This window comes from Oncorhynchus mykiss, chromosome 8 (assembly GCF_013265735.2).
Source record: "Oncorhynchus mykiss isolate Arlee chromosome 8, USDA_OmykA_1.1, whole genome shotgun sequence".
NCBI classification, from domain to species: domain Eukaryota; kingdom Metazoa; phylum Chordata; class Actinopteri; order Salmoniformes; family Salmonidae; genus Oncorhynchus; species Oncorhynchus mykiss.
The window spans coordinates 59,609,057-59,627,299 of NC_048572.1; the positions used below are offsets into that span (position 1 = coordinate 59,609,057).

Below are 18,243 nucleotides of genomic sequence, written 5' to 3' on the forward strand. Positions count from 1 at the left end.
CACTACATGACACTACACCCGGTCATACAGGACACACTACACGCGGTCATATAGGACACACTACACACGGTCATACAGGACACACTACACACGGTCATATAGGACACACTATACCCGGTCATACAGGACACACTACACACGGTCATACAGGACACACTACACACGGTCATACAGGACACACTATACCCGGTCAAATAGCACACACTACACACGGTCATATAGGACACACTATACCCGGTCAAATAGCACACACTACACACGGTCATATAGGACACACTACACCCGGTCAAATAGCACACACTACACCCGATCATACAGGACACACCACACACGGTCAAATAGCACACACTACACACGGTCATACAGCACACACTACACACAGTCATATAGGACACCACACACGGTCATATAGGACACACCACACACGGTCAAATAGCACACACTACACACGGTCATACAGCACACACTACACACGGTCATATAGGACACACTACACCCGGTCATACAGGACACACTACACACGGTCAAATAGCACACACTACACCCGGTCATACAGGACACACTACACACGGTCATACAGGACACACTACACCCGGTCATACAGGACACACTACACACGGTCATATAGGACACACTACACACGGTCATACAGGACACACTATACCCGGTCATACAGGACACACTACACACGGTCATTCAGGACACACTACACACGGTCATACAGGACACACTACACACGGTCATATAGGACACACTACACACGGTCATACAGGACACACTACACACGGTCATATAGGACACACTATACCCGGTCATACAGGACACACTACACACGGTCATACAGGACACACTACACACGGTCATACAGGACACACTATACCCGGTCAAATAGCACACACTACACACGGTCATATAGGACACACTACACCCGGTCAAATAGCACACACTACACCCGATCATACAGGACACACTACACACGGTCAAATAGCACACACTACACACGGTCATACAGCACACACTACACACAGTCATATAGGACACCACACACGGTCATATAGGACACACTACACACGATCATACAGCACACACTACACCCGGTCATACAGGACACACTACACGCGGTCATATAGGACACACTACACCCGGTCATACAGGACACACTACACACGGTCAAATAGCACACACTACACCCGGTCATACAGGACACACTACACACGGTCATACAGGACACACTACACACGGTCATACAGGACACACTACACCCGGTCATACAGGACACACTACACACGGTCATATAGGACACACTACACACGGTCATATAGGACACTACACACGGTCATACAGGACACACAACACACGGTCATACAGGACACACTACACACGGTCATGCAGGACACACTACACACGGTCATGCAGGACACACTACACACGGTCATACAGGACACTACACACGGTCATACAGGACACACTACACACGGTCATACAGGACACACTACACACGGTCATACAGGACACACTACACACGGTCATACAGGACACACTACACACGGTCATACAGGACACACTACACACGGTCATACAGGACACACTACACACGGTGTTGCAAGACCCACGTTGGTCTACAATTTCAACAGAATAAAAACATTAACACTGTAAACGAACACACTCATACCAGCAACAGGACACATAACTCATCACACTACTAGCATGATTGCAACATCCACGGTGTAAGAGGAACATCCGTCCTTAATTGAATCAGTGTTACTGTAACAAGCCAAGCCTACATCCGGTAGAGGTTTCAACTTGCATGTATTCCCATATCCCCGCTCCTGTTCAATACTAAATCCTTGTGGTTCTGTGTTGCGGTGACACTGACACTGTGATTATGATACAGCCCAGTGGCCCCAGGGCACAGCAGAGCTGACCCCGAGGAGAATGTGACCCCCGTCGACCTCCGTGACCCTGCTGTCACTCAGTCAGAGGATTAGCTCTCCTCCTTCAGTCAGCCTCGCTTAAAAATGGTTGGGAAACATCAATGATACCGAGAGGAAATGAGACGAGGGGTCAGAGGGCAACTGTAGCAGTTCGGGACTCTGTGGGTCACTTGAGCCCGGGACTCTGTGGGTCACTTGAGCCCGGGACTCTGTGGGTCACTTGAGCCCGGGACTCTGTGGGTCACTTGAGCCCGGGACTCTGTGGGTCACTTGAGCCCGGGACTCTGTGGGTCACTTGAGCCCGGGACTCTGTGGGTCACTTGAGCCCGGGACTCTGTGGGTCACTTGAGCCCGGGACTCTGTGGGTCACTTGAGCCCGGGACTCTGTGGGTCACTTGAGCCCGGGACTCTGTGGGTCACTTGAGCCCGGGACTCTGTGGGTCACTTGAGCCCGGGACTCTGTGGGTCACTTGAGCCCGGGACTCTGTGGGTCACTTGAGCCCGGGACTCTGTGGGTCACTTGAGCCCGGGACTCTGTGGGTCACTTGAGCCCGGGACTCTGTGGGTCACTTGAGCCCGGGACTCTGTGGGTCACTTGAGCCCGGGACTCTGTGGGTCACTTGAGCCCGGGACTCTGTGGGTCACTTGAGCCCGGGACTCTGTGGGTCACTTGAGCCCGGGACTCTGTGGGTCACTTGAGCCCGGGACTCTGTGGGTCACAGCCAAATAGTACCCTACGGGACCTGGTCAAAAATAGTGCACTATAGGGAATAGGGTGTCATGTAGAACCCTGCCACCGTGTTTATTCTGTGCAGAAGGGTGAGTGGAGTAGCCCAAGCCTTTGGTACATAAATAAACAGATGTATAAATAGATGATCCAAACAGTAAACTATGGTATGGATAGAAAACAATCATATTAACCCAGTAATGTTTCCTTATGTTGTTCAAATATTCTCATGATATTGTCTAATAACAAATGCCAGGAAAAGCACTAAGCAGATCTCCAATGGTGTCGTTTCCAAAATGGTAGAAGTTCACGTACAAGCTAGTAAATGTCAAGTTGAGGCCCTCTGATTCACACCCCTCCATCTCACCTCATCCTTTATGCACGATGGTACCTGGCCTTGACAAACTTCCCTTACCCTGTCTTTTTTTAAAGGAGAATCCCCCCCCCCCACCCCCCCCACCCCACTTGTTTATTAGATAGGACAGTGACTGACGGGGAAGGTAGGAGGATAGGAGAGAGAGGGGCGCTGGAATAGCAGTGGGTCAGACTCCAACCCACGCACACACTGGTACATGTATTCTGGGCCAGCGGCTTAGACCGCTAGATCAGCCAACGCTTCAGTTCACTTACCCGGTCTTTGTCATCAGCCACATCAGACAGCAGGTCATCCAGGTCTAGAATACCTCCGTCCCCATGCTCCAACCGATGCACCTGTAACCAGTAGCTGGCATCCTAGAGGAAGAAGAAGAAGATTAATGTGTTGTCCATTTACTACGTGAGCAAGGGAGATGTGTGCTTCTGCATATCCTATTGTCCCCGGTAGACATACACATACATAGAGAGGAGGAGTAGAGTTGGAGAGTTAGGAGAGGGAGATGTTTAAGGCCAGTCTTGACAGGGCTGAGGAGAAGCTTTAAGACCACAGAGACGTGACGGTTTTAATCGCCCCACAGCCCCGAGGGCAGTCTCATTACACAATGTACAGACAGGCAAATCCGTTACAATACTGAGAGCGGCATTCTGAAAAGATTTACAGTCAACGCCACTGCAAGGGCCATAACAAACCACACAATAGATAACAGGCACGGGTCTTCACAAACGATCAAAATATCAGCAGAATCAACAACAAGAGTGACGGGGAACATCGAGAGAGAGAGAGAAAGAGAGAGAGAAAGAGAGAGACCAATAGTGAGAGAAACTGATGAGTGTAGCCGTTTGCCAGGGGCAGGTCAATATTTTCTGCATGGTGGAAGTGTAACTGACGTGTCCCCATGTTGTTCAACCCAGACTGAGGGACAACGGAGGACAAGGTGCTGAGCGGCATTTAGATCATTACGACTCTGACAAACATGCCACTCGTACCATTTAGACAGAAACCTGGAGATGCCACCTGGGCCTGAACTCATAAAGCACCTCAGAAGAGGAGATCACGATCTAGTATCTACTGTAGGATAAGGTCCTGCCTTTTATTCAATCTGCATTCTGATCTACGGGCCTTGATGCCCTCCGCCCCCACCTCCTTCACACATATGACCTGGGGATAGTGTGGCGGGGAGGGGGAGCCATCTCTCCACTGAGAATGAAAGTCTGTCAGAGGAAGAGACTACAGGGCAGAGGGGAGAGCAGAGAGCACATTAGCACCCGTGCTGCTCTGCAAATGGATCCCTTAAAGCCAGAATCCTTCATTTAAACAACAACACACCCTGCCTGCGTTTAGGTAGAAAAAAGGGATGGGCATGGAGAAATGTAACAACTCTCAGATTCATAGACAGAACTATAGATGCAAGGACTGACCATCCATGATATAAAATTATAGTTTTAATGTTAGGAGGCTATGCACTTTATAGACAGAACATAACAAGCTTATATTATGTACACAGGCACTTAGGAAAGCTAAGGCTAGCTTTTTCAAGCAGAAATTTGCATCCTGTAGCACAAACTCAAAAAAGTTCTGGGACACTAAAGTCCATGGAGAATAAGAGCACCTCCTCCTAGCTGCCCACTGCACTGAGGCTAAGAAACACTGTCACCACCGATAAATCACCACTATAATTGAGAATTTCAATAAGCATTGTTCTATGGCTGGCCATGCTTTCCACCTGGCTACCCCTACCCCGGTCAACAGCCCTGCACTCCCCACAGCAACTCTCCCAAACCTCCCCATTTCTCCTTCTCCCAAATCCAGTCAGCTGATGTTCTGAAAGAGCTGCAAAACCTGGACCCCTACAAATCAGCCGGGCTAGACAATCTGGACCCTCTCTTTCTAAAATGATCTGCCAAAATTGTTGCAACCCCTATTACTAGCCTGTTCAACCTCTCTTTCGTATCGTCTGAGATTCCCATAGATTGGAAGGTTGCCGCGGTCATCCCCCTCTTCAAAGGGGAGACACTCTAGACCCAAACTGCTACAGACCTATACAGTGCCTTGCGAAAGTATTCGGCCCCCTTGAACTTTGCGACCTTTTGCCACATTTCAGGCTTCAAACATAAAGATATAAAACTGTATTTTTTTGTGAAGAATCAACAACAAGTGGGACACAATCATGAAGTGGAACGACATTTATTGGGTATTTCAAACTTTTTTAACAAATCAAAAACTGAAAAATTGGGCGTGCAAAATTATCCGAGATACTGTTGTGAAGAAGTTTAGAGCCGGATTTGGATACAAAAAGATTTCCCAAGCTTTAAACATCCCAAGGAGCACTGTGCAAGCGATAATATTGAAATGGAAGGAGTATCAGACCACTGCAAATCTACCAAGACCTGGCCGTCCCTCTAAACTTTCAGCTCATACAAGGAGAAGACTGATCAGAGATGCAGCCAAGAGGCCCATGATCACTCTGGATGAACTGCAGAGATCTACAGCTGAGGTGGGAGACTCTGTCCATAGGACAACAATCAGTCGTATATTGCACAAATCTGGCCTTTATGGAAGAGTGGCAAGAAGAAAGCCATTTCTTAAAGATATCCATAAAAAGTGTTGTTTAAAGTTTGCCACAAGCCACCTGGGAGACACACCAAACATGTGGAAGAAGGTGCTCTGGTCAGATGAAACCAAAATTTAACTTTTTGGCAACAATGCAAAACGTTATGTTTGGCGTAAAAGCAACACAGCTGAACACACCATCCCCACTGTCAAACATGGTGGTGGCAGCATCATGGTTTGGGCCTGCTTTTCTTCAGCAGGGACAGGGAAGATGGTTAAAATTGATGGGAAGATGGATGGAGCCAAATACAGGACCATTCTGGAAGAAAACCTGATGGAGTCTGCAAAAGACCTGAGACTGGGACGGAGATTTGTCTTCCAACAAGACAATGATCCAAAACATAAAGCAAAATCTACAATGGAATGGTTCAAAAATAAACATATCCAGGTGTTAGAATGGCCAAGTCAAAGTCCAGACCTGAATCCAATCGAGAATCTGTGGAAAGAACTGAAAACTGCTGTTCACAAATGCTCTCCATCCAACCTCACTGAGCTCGAGCTGTTTTGCAAGGAGGAATGGGAAAAAATTTCAGTCTCTCGATGTGCAAAACTGATAGACATACCCCAAGCGACTTACAGCTGTAATCGCAGCAAAAGGTGGCGCTACAAAGTATTAACTTAAGGGGGCTGAATAATTTTGCACGCCCAATTTTTCAGTTTTTGATTTGTTAAAAAAGTTTGAAATATCCAATAAATGTCGTTCCACTTCATGATTGTGTCCCACTTGTTGTCGATTCTTCACAAAAAAATACAGTTTTATATCTTTATGTTTGAAGCCTGAATTGTGGCAAAAGGTCGCAAAGTTCAAGGGGGCCGAATACTTTCGCAAGGCACTGTATCTATTCTACACTGCCTTTCTAAGGTCTTCGAAAGCCAAGTTAACAAATGGATTACCGACCATTTCGAATCCCACCGTACCTTCTCGGCTACGCAATCTGGTTTCAGAGCTGGTCATGGGTTCACCTCTGCCACGCTCAATGTCCTAAACGATATCATAACCGCCATCGATAAGAGACATTACTGTGCAGCCGTATCATCGACCTGGCTAAGGCTTTCGGCTCTGTCAATCACAACATTCTTATTAGCAGACTCAACAGCCTTGGTTTCTCAAATGATTGCCTCGCCTGGTTCACTAACTACTTCTCTGATAGAGTTCAGTGTGTCAAATTGGAGGGCCTGTTCTCCGGACCTCTGGCAGTCTCTATGGGGGTGCCACAGGGTTCAATTCTCGGGCCGACTCTCTTCTCTGTATACATCAAGGATGTCGCTCTCGCTGCTGGTGATTCTCTGATCCACCTCTACGCAGACGACACCATTCTGTATACTTCTGGCCCTTCTTTGGACACTGTGTTAACTAACCTCCAGACGAGATTCAATGCCATACAACTCTCCTTCTGTGGCCTCCAACTGCTCTTAAATGCAAGTAAAACTAAATGCATGCTCTTCAACCGATCACTGCCCGCACCTGCCTGCCCATCCAGCATCACTACTCTGGACGGACCTGACTTAGAATATATGGACAAAAACAATTACCTAGGTGTCTGGCTAGACTGTAAACTTTCCTTACAGACTCACATTAAGCATCTCCAATCCAAAATTAAATCTAGAATCGGCTTCCTATTTCGCAACAAAGTATCCTTCACTCATGCTGCCAAACATACCCTCGTAAAACTGACTATCCAACCAATCCTCGACTTCGGCGATGTCATCTATAAAATAGCCTCCAACACTCTACTCAGCAAATTGTATGCAGGCTATCACAGTGCCATCCGTTTTGTCACCAAAGCCCCATATACTACCCATCACTGCAACCTGTACACTCTCGTTGGCTGCCCATCGCTTCATACTCGTCGCCAAACCCACTGGCTCCAGGTCATCTACAAGTCTCTGCTAGGTAAAGCCCCACCTTATCTCAGCTGACTGGTCACCATAGCAGCACCCAACCGTAGCACGCGCTCCAGCAGGTATATCTCACTAGTCACCCCCAAAGCCAATTCCTCCTTTGGCCGCCTTTACTTACAGTTCTCTGCTGCAAATGACTGGAACGAAATGCAAAAATCACTGAAGCTGGAGACCCATTTCTCCCTCACTAGCTTTAATCACGTCAGAGCAGCTCACAGATCACGGCATCCAACTACCTCATCCCCATACTGTATTTATTTATTCAAGCTCCTTTGCACCCCAGTTTCTCTACTTGCACATTCATCTTCTGCACATCTATCACTCCAGTGTTTAATTGCTATATTGTAATTACCTCCCTTATCTTACCTCATTTGCACTCACTGTATATATATTTTTGTATTTTCTCTTGTGTTATTAACTGTGTTTGTTTATTCCATGTGTAACTCTGAGTTGTTGTTTGTGTCGCTGCTTTGCTTTATCTTGGCCAGGTCGCAGTTGTAAATAAGAACTTGTTCTCAACTAGCCTACCTGGTTAAATAAAGGTGAAATAAAATAAAATAAATATTTTGGGTTCTGACGTGGTACGACAGTTGAACTAAGCTCATGACGCATTTATAAAGTTATATTCCACAGCAATCAATGACTACTAATCATTCATTTATAAGTCTAAAAAGGATGTAGCAACTAGGGAATCCAGATTTAATGTAATGACCAGTTAGTTTGACAGACTGGACCATGTCAATGTAAATCACTACTCTGTGCAGCCATAAAGAGTAATTCCCTTAGTGGTCACATGGCTCAGGGCAGGAACTGCATTATGTGCAAACACGGAGTGTACACAAACAAATTCCAAATGGGGAACGGGACAGAGTGGCCCATTTGTTTCCTAAAACACTGAGTGGACAAACTGGACTGAGAAAGAGTGAGAGAGAGGTTAATCTATGATCCACAGTAAACAAACAGTCTACTGTGGCCAGGGCAATCAATCAGTGATTTTCCGTCAATATCGACCCATGTCTATTTCTTACCCCCCAGGGGGGGCAAGCTTACATTTGGCCTTTAGCGAGTGTTTTGTGTGGTAGTCTGCTGAGGAGATACGATCTGCTTTGGTTAAATGAAACAGTGGCAGCCACATCGGAGAGCAGAGAGCCGTGTGTAAAAGACATTCCTAGAGGCCCAAATCCCAACAGTAAAAATAACCTACTGTAAATATCACACCACCACACTTCACAGTGGACTTCTGGAGTAAACAAGGAGAGTAGCAGACTGTTGATGGAGCAGGGCTGGAAACCAGGGTCATATTCATTAGAACACACGTATCAAGATGTTTTGCAACTGAAACTTCAGTCTGGACTGTTTTTTTCCCCCGTCTCGTTTAGTCATCTTTGGTTCCTGGTGAATATGGCCCAGCTAAATGGCCTTACTTACGTCAATAACCAACTCCTAGCCTTGCATAGCCATAGAGGCTACATCAACCCTCAAAAACAACAAAAACAAAACCGCTGTCTCTTGAATCAAAATGGCTCTTATTTCCACACAAACAAGGTGGGAATATCCCTGACAGGCTCCAGCTCTGTTCCCATGAACCAACTCAGGCAGGCCTCATCAATACCCTATGAGGCAACAGGCCTGGAGTCAGGCTCGCAGGAACACCCTCCCTCTCCCGCTCTTGAAAATGTACAGAAAGAAGTATTATGCTTCCATTAAGGTCGGTTCAGGTTCAGAATAGAGAAAGATGCATTACAGTTCTAGGAATGTGTGTTGGGTTCACTGAGAGGTCAATAACTCCGTATGCTATAGATAAGCCTGCGGATCTGATTCTGGGGTTCCCCCTGGTATCCCTAGTTTTCATTGGCTGCATGTTGCCTTTGGCTGGACTCCAGACTTGCACAGAGCTGATGAGCGGTGTAGGAGATTAGTCTTTGTTTTGACTCCAAGCCTGCATCAGAGACCTAGTTTTAAAGCCCTTCTCCGTGAGGATGCGTCCTGGGATAACGCAGAGCACCATGGGCTCTGGGTTCCATCCAAACAAGCAGTAGAGGTTCAGCCTCACTGCACAGTCAGGCCACACAGTCTGAAGGCTGCTGTATCGCTCGCCATGCACTGTTGAGCATTACGCACAAAGACCAGTGTTGTACTGAAGGAGCAGGCTGGCTGGAGGGTGATGACTAGGGCTGGTCGATACGTCGTGAATACCTGTATCGATTTTTACAATACCGTCTATAACGACACTTCACTGTCAGTTTTGGTTGAGAACCAAACCATCAGAATGGAGAAAGCCAGTTCAAATCAGAATTCATTTGTAGCCATTCTAGGGTCATGCAGAAATATAAAATACCGTCAAATACCACCACATCGTAGAAAATGAGAAAAATATTGCGATATGATTTTTGGCCATATTGCCCAGCCCTGATGGACCGTGTGAAGCTAAGCGCCCCCCGACACGCATACCGTCTCTCGACTGACTGACTCCGACTAGCACTCTCAAGAGGTTTCCGTATTTCCATGAGAACTTTCGCTGCAGCGCTCTCTTTCTGGGAGGAGGAAACACACACACACGCACGCACGCACGCACGCACGCACGGAACGGAGAGCGTAGTTAAGTGACCGTAGATTTAGGATTTAGCCATATGCATGGCGGGAGAGTCTGTGTTGACAGACAGAGAGGACAGAGTAAGTTACTTAGGCAATGTGGTGGGAACTGGAGACAATGCTACTACAACTATCTGGGGAGGGATTTGACAAACAACGTTACAACACAATACATTTCAGAGACAACCCCTTGCATGCTTCTTTCTGCTCTCCTAGCTGCATGCGAACGTTACCGTAACGTACAAAGCATTCGCAGAACAGAAAGGGCTTCATGCGTGTCCCCAATGGCCACCCTTTTCCATATATAGTGCACCACTTTTGACCGGAGCCCTTTGGAGCCTGCTCGACCAGTAGTGCATTACGGAAAGGGAATGGGCTGCCATTTAGGACAGAGCCGGGGAGTATAGGGGGTGGAATAGTTTGGGATTAGACCACTGGGGATGCAGACAGGCTCCAGACCCCAACAGAGAGAGAGCATAACTGATTATGGTCTAGAAATAGCTAAATTACCGCATAGCCTGTCTGAACTAAGCCAAGTTGAACAGCCTGGCAGGCAAGCAGCAGAGAGACCATAAATGAGAACTCTCTTCGAGGTATTTTTTTTTCCAGAGCGAGAACAACCGTGGTTCAGTTGACTCTGGCTGAAACGTTCACTCTACTTCCGGACCGAGACTTCCAACAAACTGCGTTCCAAATGGCCCGCTAATCCCTTACGACCACAGTCTGTGCTCACTGCTCGAGTGCTCGATTAGACTGTTTAACTGATCAGAATGGTGCCAACTCAGCCAGTGAGGTAGACTGAGGTTCCCCTAGGACTATTAGTTGCAGACACACGTGAGGTGTGAATGTGGATTTGGCCACAACACATCCAAGGTTAATGTGAGGATAGTGTAAACAGAAAAGTTGCACATCTGATGCAGTAGAAAGACAGATCTTACTGCATCTATTTTGTGAGTGTAAAAGCCGACGAGGTGTGAAATGGGGTTGAGAAACACCATAAGAACAGAGGAGGGAAGGTAACAGAGTGTGAAGGAGCTGCACAAAACCAAATCAACAACATCAGAACAACGTAATGTGGCATGGCTCAAAAATCACCCACAAACCAACCTTGACAAATAAGCGCCAGTCTATTTGTGCCATCATGCCAACTCCTTGGGTTTGGCTTGACAATGTGAAATGAAGATGGCAAGAGGCACAAACAAATCTGGGACCAGGTCGAGAAGTAGGGTCGGGACGATACCAGTATCAGTATTAGAGGTCGGCCGATTAATCAGAATGGCAGATTAATTAGGGCCGATTTCAAGTTTTCATAACAATCGGGAATCGGTATTTTTGGGCGCCGATTTCCTATTATTTTTTTAATTTAAAAAAGGTTAAATACCTTTTATTTAACTAGGCAAGTCAGTTAAGAACACATTCTTATTTTCAATGACTGCCAAGGAACTGTGGGTTAACTGCCTTGTTCAGGGGCAGAACGACAGATTTTCACCTTGTCAGATCAGGGGTTCCAATCTTGCAACCTCACAGTTAACTAGTCCAACGCTGTAACCATTGCACTCCACGAGTAGCCTGTCTGTTACGCGAATGCAGTAGAAGCCAAGGTAAATTGCTAGCTAGCATTAAACGTATCTTATAAAAAACAATCCATCATAATCACTAGTTATAACTACTAGTCCAGTTTAGCAAGCAATATTAACCAGGTGAAATTGTGTCATTTCTCTTGTGTTCATTGCACGCAGAGTCAGAGTATATGCAACAGTTTGGGCTGCTTGGCTCATTGCGAACTAATTTGCCAGAATTTTACGTAATTATGACATACATTGAAGGTTGTGCAATGTAACAAGAATATTTAGACTTAGGGATGCCACCCGTTAGATAAAATACCGAACAGTTCCGTATTTCACTGAAATAATACAAGTTTTGTTTTCAAAATTATAGTTTCCGGATTCGATCATATTAATGACCAAAGGCTCGTATTTCTGTGTGTTATTATGTTATAATTAAGTCTGATTTGGTAGAGCAGTCTGACTGAGCAGCAGCAGGCCCGTAATCATTCATTCAAACAGCACTTTCGTGTGTTTTGCCAGCAGCTCTTCGCAAGCACAGCGCTGTTTATGACTTCAAGCCTATCAGCCTAATGGCTGGTGTAACCAATGTGAAATGGCTAGCTAGTTAGCTGGGTGTACGCTAATACTGTTTCAAACGTCACTCGTTTTTAGATTTGGAGTAATTATTCCACTTGCGCTGCAAGGGCCGCGGCTTTTGTGGAGCGATGGGTAACGATGCTTCGAGTGTGGCTGTTGTCAATGTGTTCCTGGTTCGAGCCCAAGTAAGGGCGAGGAGGGGGACGGAAGCTATACTGTTACACTGTCAATACTATAGTGCCTATAAGAACATCCAATAGTCAAAAGGTATATGAAATACAAATAGTAGAGAGAGAAATAGTCCTATAAATACTACCTTAACTACAACCTAAAACCTCTTACCTTGGAATATTGAAGTCTCATGTTAAAAGGAACCACCAACTTTCATATGTTCTCATGTTCTGAGCAAGGAACTTAAACGTTAGCTTTTTTACATGGCACATATTACTTGCTTCTCCAACACTTTGTTTTTGCATTATTTAAACCAAATTGAACATGTTTCATCATTTATTTGAGGCTAAATTGATTTTATTGATGTTTTATATTAAGTTAAAATAAGTGTTAATTCAGTATTGTTGTAATTGTCATTATTACAAAAATAATAATAATAATTGTCCGATTAATCGCTATTGGCTTTTTTGGTCCTCCAATAATCGGTATCGGCGTTGAAACATCATAATCGGTCGACCTCTAATAAGGATACGCGTTAGTATTGTGTCAGGAAAACAAAACAAGCATATTTCACTTCTTTAGGAAAACAGCTCGAATGTTAGAAACAAACATTATATTGTCTTCCAGAGTCACATTTATTTATTTTCCAAACTATTGCACACAATATTTAAAACACCGCAGATTTTTAAAGGACCAAAGAGTTTAGTCTGCTTTGGCGTTTTCATTTTTGCCACAGAAGAAATATCCCGTTACTGGCTTCGTCCCGGCCCTAGAAGGTAGCAAACTAAGAAGGTCAAGTTTATATGCGAGTCGGCGACCACACAAAGGTCAGGAACGGAGCACATGCCTGACTCGAAGGGTCAAAGTGAGGTAAGTTTGAGAAACAAAAAGCCCCTTTCATTCCAGCTCAATGACTCCTCAAGAGGGAAATTGGAAAATGTCACTAGAGCAGCGTGATGCCTATCAGGAAGGAGAAACAAACAGCCACGAACAGTGAGATGTGTCATTACAACATACAGAATAATAAGATAAGATATGCCTATTGTCTAAGCATATGTCCACTGCTCACTGAAGGCCTGGCTTTGTCCTCGGTCCTAAAGTCAAGTCCCTAACATTTCTGCAAATGTATAAGCCCCAACTGGAATCTTAAGTACGACTCTTCTCAGTGGGGCTAACTAGTTACTATTTATCCCTCAAAAATGTACAACCCAGACTCTTTCCTCCTGTGTTACGCGGTGTTAGAGAGAGACCGTGGTCCGAAATAACTCACGTTACACTAAGCTGAGGAAACAGAGAAGGGGAGTAAAAAGGAACAGTAATGTGGCCTGTCTTAAATCACAATGACACGGCACAAAAACACAGCCAAAATGGGCCAGTGGAGACGGTTCTAGTTCTCAGCTGTAGGACTGTCTTCCCAACCCATCGCTCGCTCTCTCTCTCTCCTCTGTCAACCCAGTCAGCCCTCAGACACTGCCAGCATCCCGAATGGCACCCGATTCCTTATATATTGCACTACTATTTAGGGAATAGGGTCCCATTTGGGATTCAACCTCCGATAGGATTCATTATCTCACAAGACGTACAGCCAGGAGCCAGCCCCTCTATTCCCCTCCACCCCAACTCTACTCCCCTCTACTCCCTCTCACTTAAACCCTGCAATCAGCCTGGCCCCTGGCCACACGACCCCTCGTTAGGGGAGGGGCAGGCAGGGTACACACAGAGCCAAGCACACCGTCTCGGAAAGGGGTCCCACACTCGAAACACAATGTAAGAGACCGATTAAATGGATTTGTGAATATCTGATCCAATCGAGATTAAAAATAAGAAAAAAGAAAAAAACGACTTGTCGTTGTAGATTGAACAAACAGCCATAATTACGTTGGAAGTAATAAGCAGCAAACATCCAGTCTTCATCTTTAGGGCCAAGCATAGCACTTAGTGAGCACTTAGAAAGATCCTGTTTCACATCGGGTTGGAATGGTTAGGTCTATATTGCCGGTGAGGTGTCGCTGAACTTGAACCTGGGGGAAGAGGCTTGGCAATCAGGAGTAGCTACAGTAGGTCTACTGCCCCATTCTACTGCCCCTACCTCTGCTGCCCCTACCTCTACTGCCCCATTCGACTGCCCCTACCTCTACTGCCCCATTCGACTGCCCCTACCTCTAATGCCCCATTCTACTGCCCCTACCTCTACTGCCCCATTCTACTGCCCCTACCTCTAATGCCCCATTCTACTGCCACTACCTGTACTGCCCCATTCTACTGCCACTACCTGTACTGCCCCATTCTACTGCCACTACCTGTACTGCCCCATTCTACTGCCACTACCTGTACTGCCCCATTCTACTGCCACTACCTGTACTGCCCCATTCTACTGCCACTACCTGTACTGCCCCATTCTACTGCCACTACCTGTACTGCCCCATTCTACTGCCACTACCTGTACTGCCCCATTTGATCTCAATCCACGTATATAAAAGGATCTGATTAACTAATTCACATGAAAGGCTTTTTAGATGGACATGAAAGTAGCAACATCCTTCACTCTGCCACAACAACCTTCACAGACGTACTAACCTGACTCTGATAAATCAATTCATTGTGAATCGTTTTACTTTAGTTAGGATTGGGCGATAGATTCAAATTCATTTGAACTATGTTCCTGCGCATTATTCCAAATGTCTGTATGGCAAGAAACAAGGTTTTTATGAGCGTTCATGTCCGCTTGTTCTCATGTCTTTTTGGTCTTGTCTTTTTGGTCTTGTCTTCTTCGCTCCTCCTGTGCTGTGTGCACCTTCCCATCTCCAACAGAGATCTGTATATAAATGACAAGATGCTCATCTCCCCGCCCTAACAACTGGAGTCGTTGTCCCAGAGGAAGGAAGGCAGGCGACAAGGTTAGATCCAAAATAAGCCCATAGAAACACATTGGGCTTATTTTGGACAGATTTTGGAGAGAGTGAAACCTTACCTCACCTCTTCCTCTGTTTACACACACACAAAGCCACTCCCCCAACAAAGATGAGAGATCACTTCTTCCTCTCTGACAAGCAGTTTCAAATCGCTATTTGCATTTGAGGTTTGGTCCAACAGAATGGGTCAGATGGACACAAACACATTGGGACATTATTTTACTGTAATATGAGAGAATTTAACTTTTCTAATGATACCCGTTTTATGTCTCAAAGTTCACACAGAGCAGACACTACTAAAACGGGAGTATCAACGAACGCTGATTCTGGAAAATGAATGCTCAGTTTGTCGCGTGTGGCATTGCGGTACCGCCTGCACAACTTTACAATAAGCATAAACCCCAATTATAAAAAGGAATTGGTACCTCGTTCTCATTCTGAGAAATAAGGTCGGCCACTTGATTTCAACATCTGAACAAAGTGGACAGGCTGTCATGCTGTTCAACCAGTTGGAGACGGACAGGAGGGTGTGTTCATAACAATTCAACTGTTCTACCCTGTTCGCTAGCAAATAGATCCAAGTTGGCTAAAGTTGAAACAAAGATTAACTGGCTACTTCCTAGCAGGTGGGCTTGTGCTTGAGAGATAGTTTGCGACCTATGTTCATTTTCTATATAGTCTGCTAGAAGAAGTAGTCATTATTAGTTCATGTGCATTATGCACGGTTCTGGTAATGTTTGTAACAAAAGGTAATTTTCATAGACTGATTTGAAAGCCCGATCAGTGATTATTACCAAAAAAAATAAAAAAATCAGGTTAACCTATTTTGATAAATATAATTACATTATTAGTGGGTCTTATGGTTGTGGAAGGCTTAATATTTAGCCTAGGTAGAATTTTGAACATGCCCTGAATTCATTAGGTTATTGCTGACTTTTGAACATGCCCTGAATTTGACCTTTACAACAAAGATTAGAGAAAACAGAAAAAATATTTTAAAAACGTAGGAATAATTTAGAATGGTTAAAAATATATGATTTTAAGGCCATAATCACCAAGCCCTAACTTCAGTGGAGAAGACCCACCACTTAACATGTAGAGAACAGCCGGAGGTCTTTTCTCACCTTTCACAACACCACGATGTGACAACGGAGGTGGCGGTGTGCGTGTGAACAGTGGAGTATCCTCTCTCCCTACAGGAAGTGTGGGTGTTGAGCAGCTTTAGGAGTGTTCGCTAGAGTACTAGAGGACACAGTGAACCCAGTGTTTGAAAGCAGGGAGGAGGGACAAACGGCTTCTTTCTCTCTGGCACCTTTCTCCCGCTCAGGTCAGCCGGTGTGGGTCAGACCTGGGTTCAAATACTATTTGAAATAATTTCAAATACTTTCTGTGCTCTGTGTTTTGAGCTTGCCTGGCTCAAGGGACCAATAGAATAGTCCCTAAAGTGGCAAACGCCGCTTATCGGCACACTCAAGGCAGGTTAGAGCAAACACTCATCGAAAAATGTAAAAATAGTACAGAGTTTTGGTTTGGCTTTTTTTTTAAATTACACTTTGGTAAGAGCCATGTGCAGCATGTGCACCAACTGGGATTCTAGTATTAAATTCATGTTGGCGTTTGGTATTTCACAATTATATAAGTCCATGGCATTTCCGCTAGCAAGAACAGCAATTACAGCAAATGAGCGAACAAGAACAAATCTAATCACAATAATGTTCACAAATTAAGTCCACGTTATTATCAGACCAAATTGTTCATTTTCATTCCATTAAGCCTACTCTGAAAGATGATGCAGCCAACATTTAATACTAACCAGGGTCAACCAAACTCATTTTAAAACCGGCTACGTCCCTAATGGCACCCTATTCCCTATATAGTGGACTACTTTTGATCGGAGCCATATGGGCCCATGTCAAAAGTAGTGCACTATATAGGGAATAGGGGTGTCATTAGGGACGTATTCAGATAAATGGCCTCTGGATGCCGTAAATGAAGCAGTCAATTCAAAAGCATATTGTGGAAACTGTATGGAGACAGCAAATGCCCTGCAGTCAAATACATGTATTTCTGCTTTTCAGGAAACCCAGTCATGAAACATTGACAAGAAATGCACAGTATGGTATTACCAGACTTGTATAGACGCAGCAACATTTCTAAGAAATCCGTTCAACCAAGTAAACATAAAAATGCATTGACGTTATGAAATATGACTGACAAAGCCAGAGTACATTTCAAAACAAAGACAAGTCCACAAATCGGCTTTCAAGTACAGAACAATGGAAGTTCCAAATTGAAAGAGTTTCGCTGACAGCGAAGGAAAAGGGAACGGAGCAGTAGTCTTGAGATGAATTTCTGTTTAAGGTCAAATCAAATAGAATTGTATTGATCCAACAGTGCAGCAATACACGAAAAATCTAAAAAAGTAAATAGAGTCCGGAATATAAATATATACAATGAGCTCCAAAAGTTTTGGGACAGTGACACATTTTCGGGTTGTTTTGGCTCTTTAATCCAGCACTTTGGATTTGAAATGATACTAAGGACTATGAGGTTAAGGTGTATAATAATGTCCCCCAAGACATGCTAACCTCTCACCATTACAATAGCAGGGGATGTTAGCATTTTTGTGGGGGTATGATATTTGTGCGTCTAACTCTCACTCACCTTTATTCACGATTCATTCGGGATTATCCGTAATCATGGTAGCAGCCACATTAATAATAAAAGTGACCCCAAAATGACACAATACATTATTTCCTATTCATTTCTATTGGGCACAAAATCTGAAACACAACCAAAACAAACAGCAAATGCATCCAACAAGTTTGTAGAGTTACAAGCTTGATGTAGTCACTGTGTGCTGTAAGTATGGGAC

At 44.9% G+C, this 18,243-nt stretch overlaps 1 protein-coding gene across 6 annotated transcripts in view; it reads right to left on the reverse strand.

Moving 5' to 3' along the window:
* LOC110530242 (partitioning defective 3 homolog) overlaps positions 1-18,243 on the reverse strand; it is a 252,036-nt gene that overhangs the window by 192,649 nt on the left and 41,144 nt on the right. For all 6 annotated transcript variants that reach the window (XR_005052926.1, XM_021613147.2, XM_021613143.2 and 3 more), the window contains exon 2: positions 3,292-3,393. Coding sequence is in view for 5 of the 6 variants with exons in the window: in XM_021613147.2 (XP_021468822.2) it covers positions 3,292-3,393 (102 nt within the window). In the remaining variant the exon portion in view is untranslated. The remainder of the gene's footprint in view (positions 1-3,291; positions 3,394-18,243) is intronic.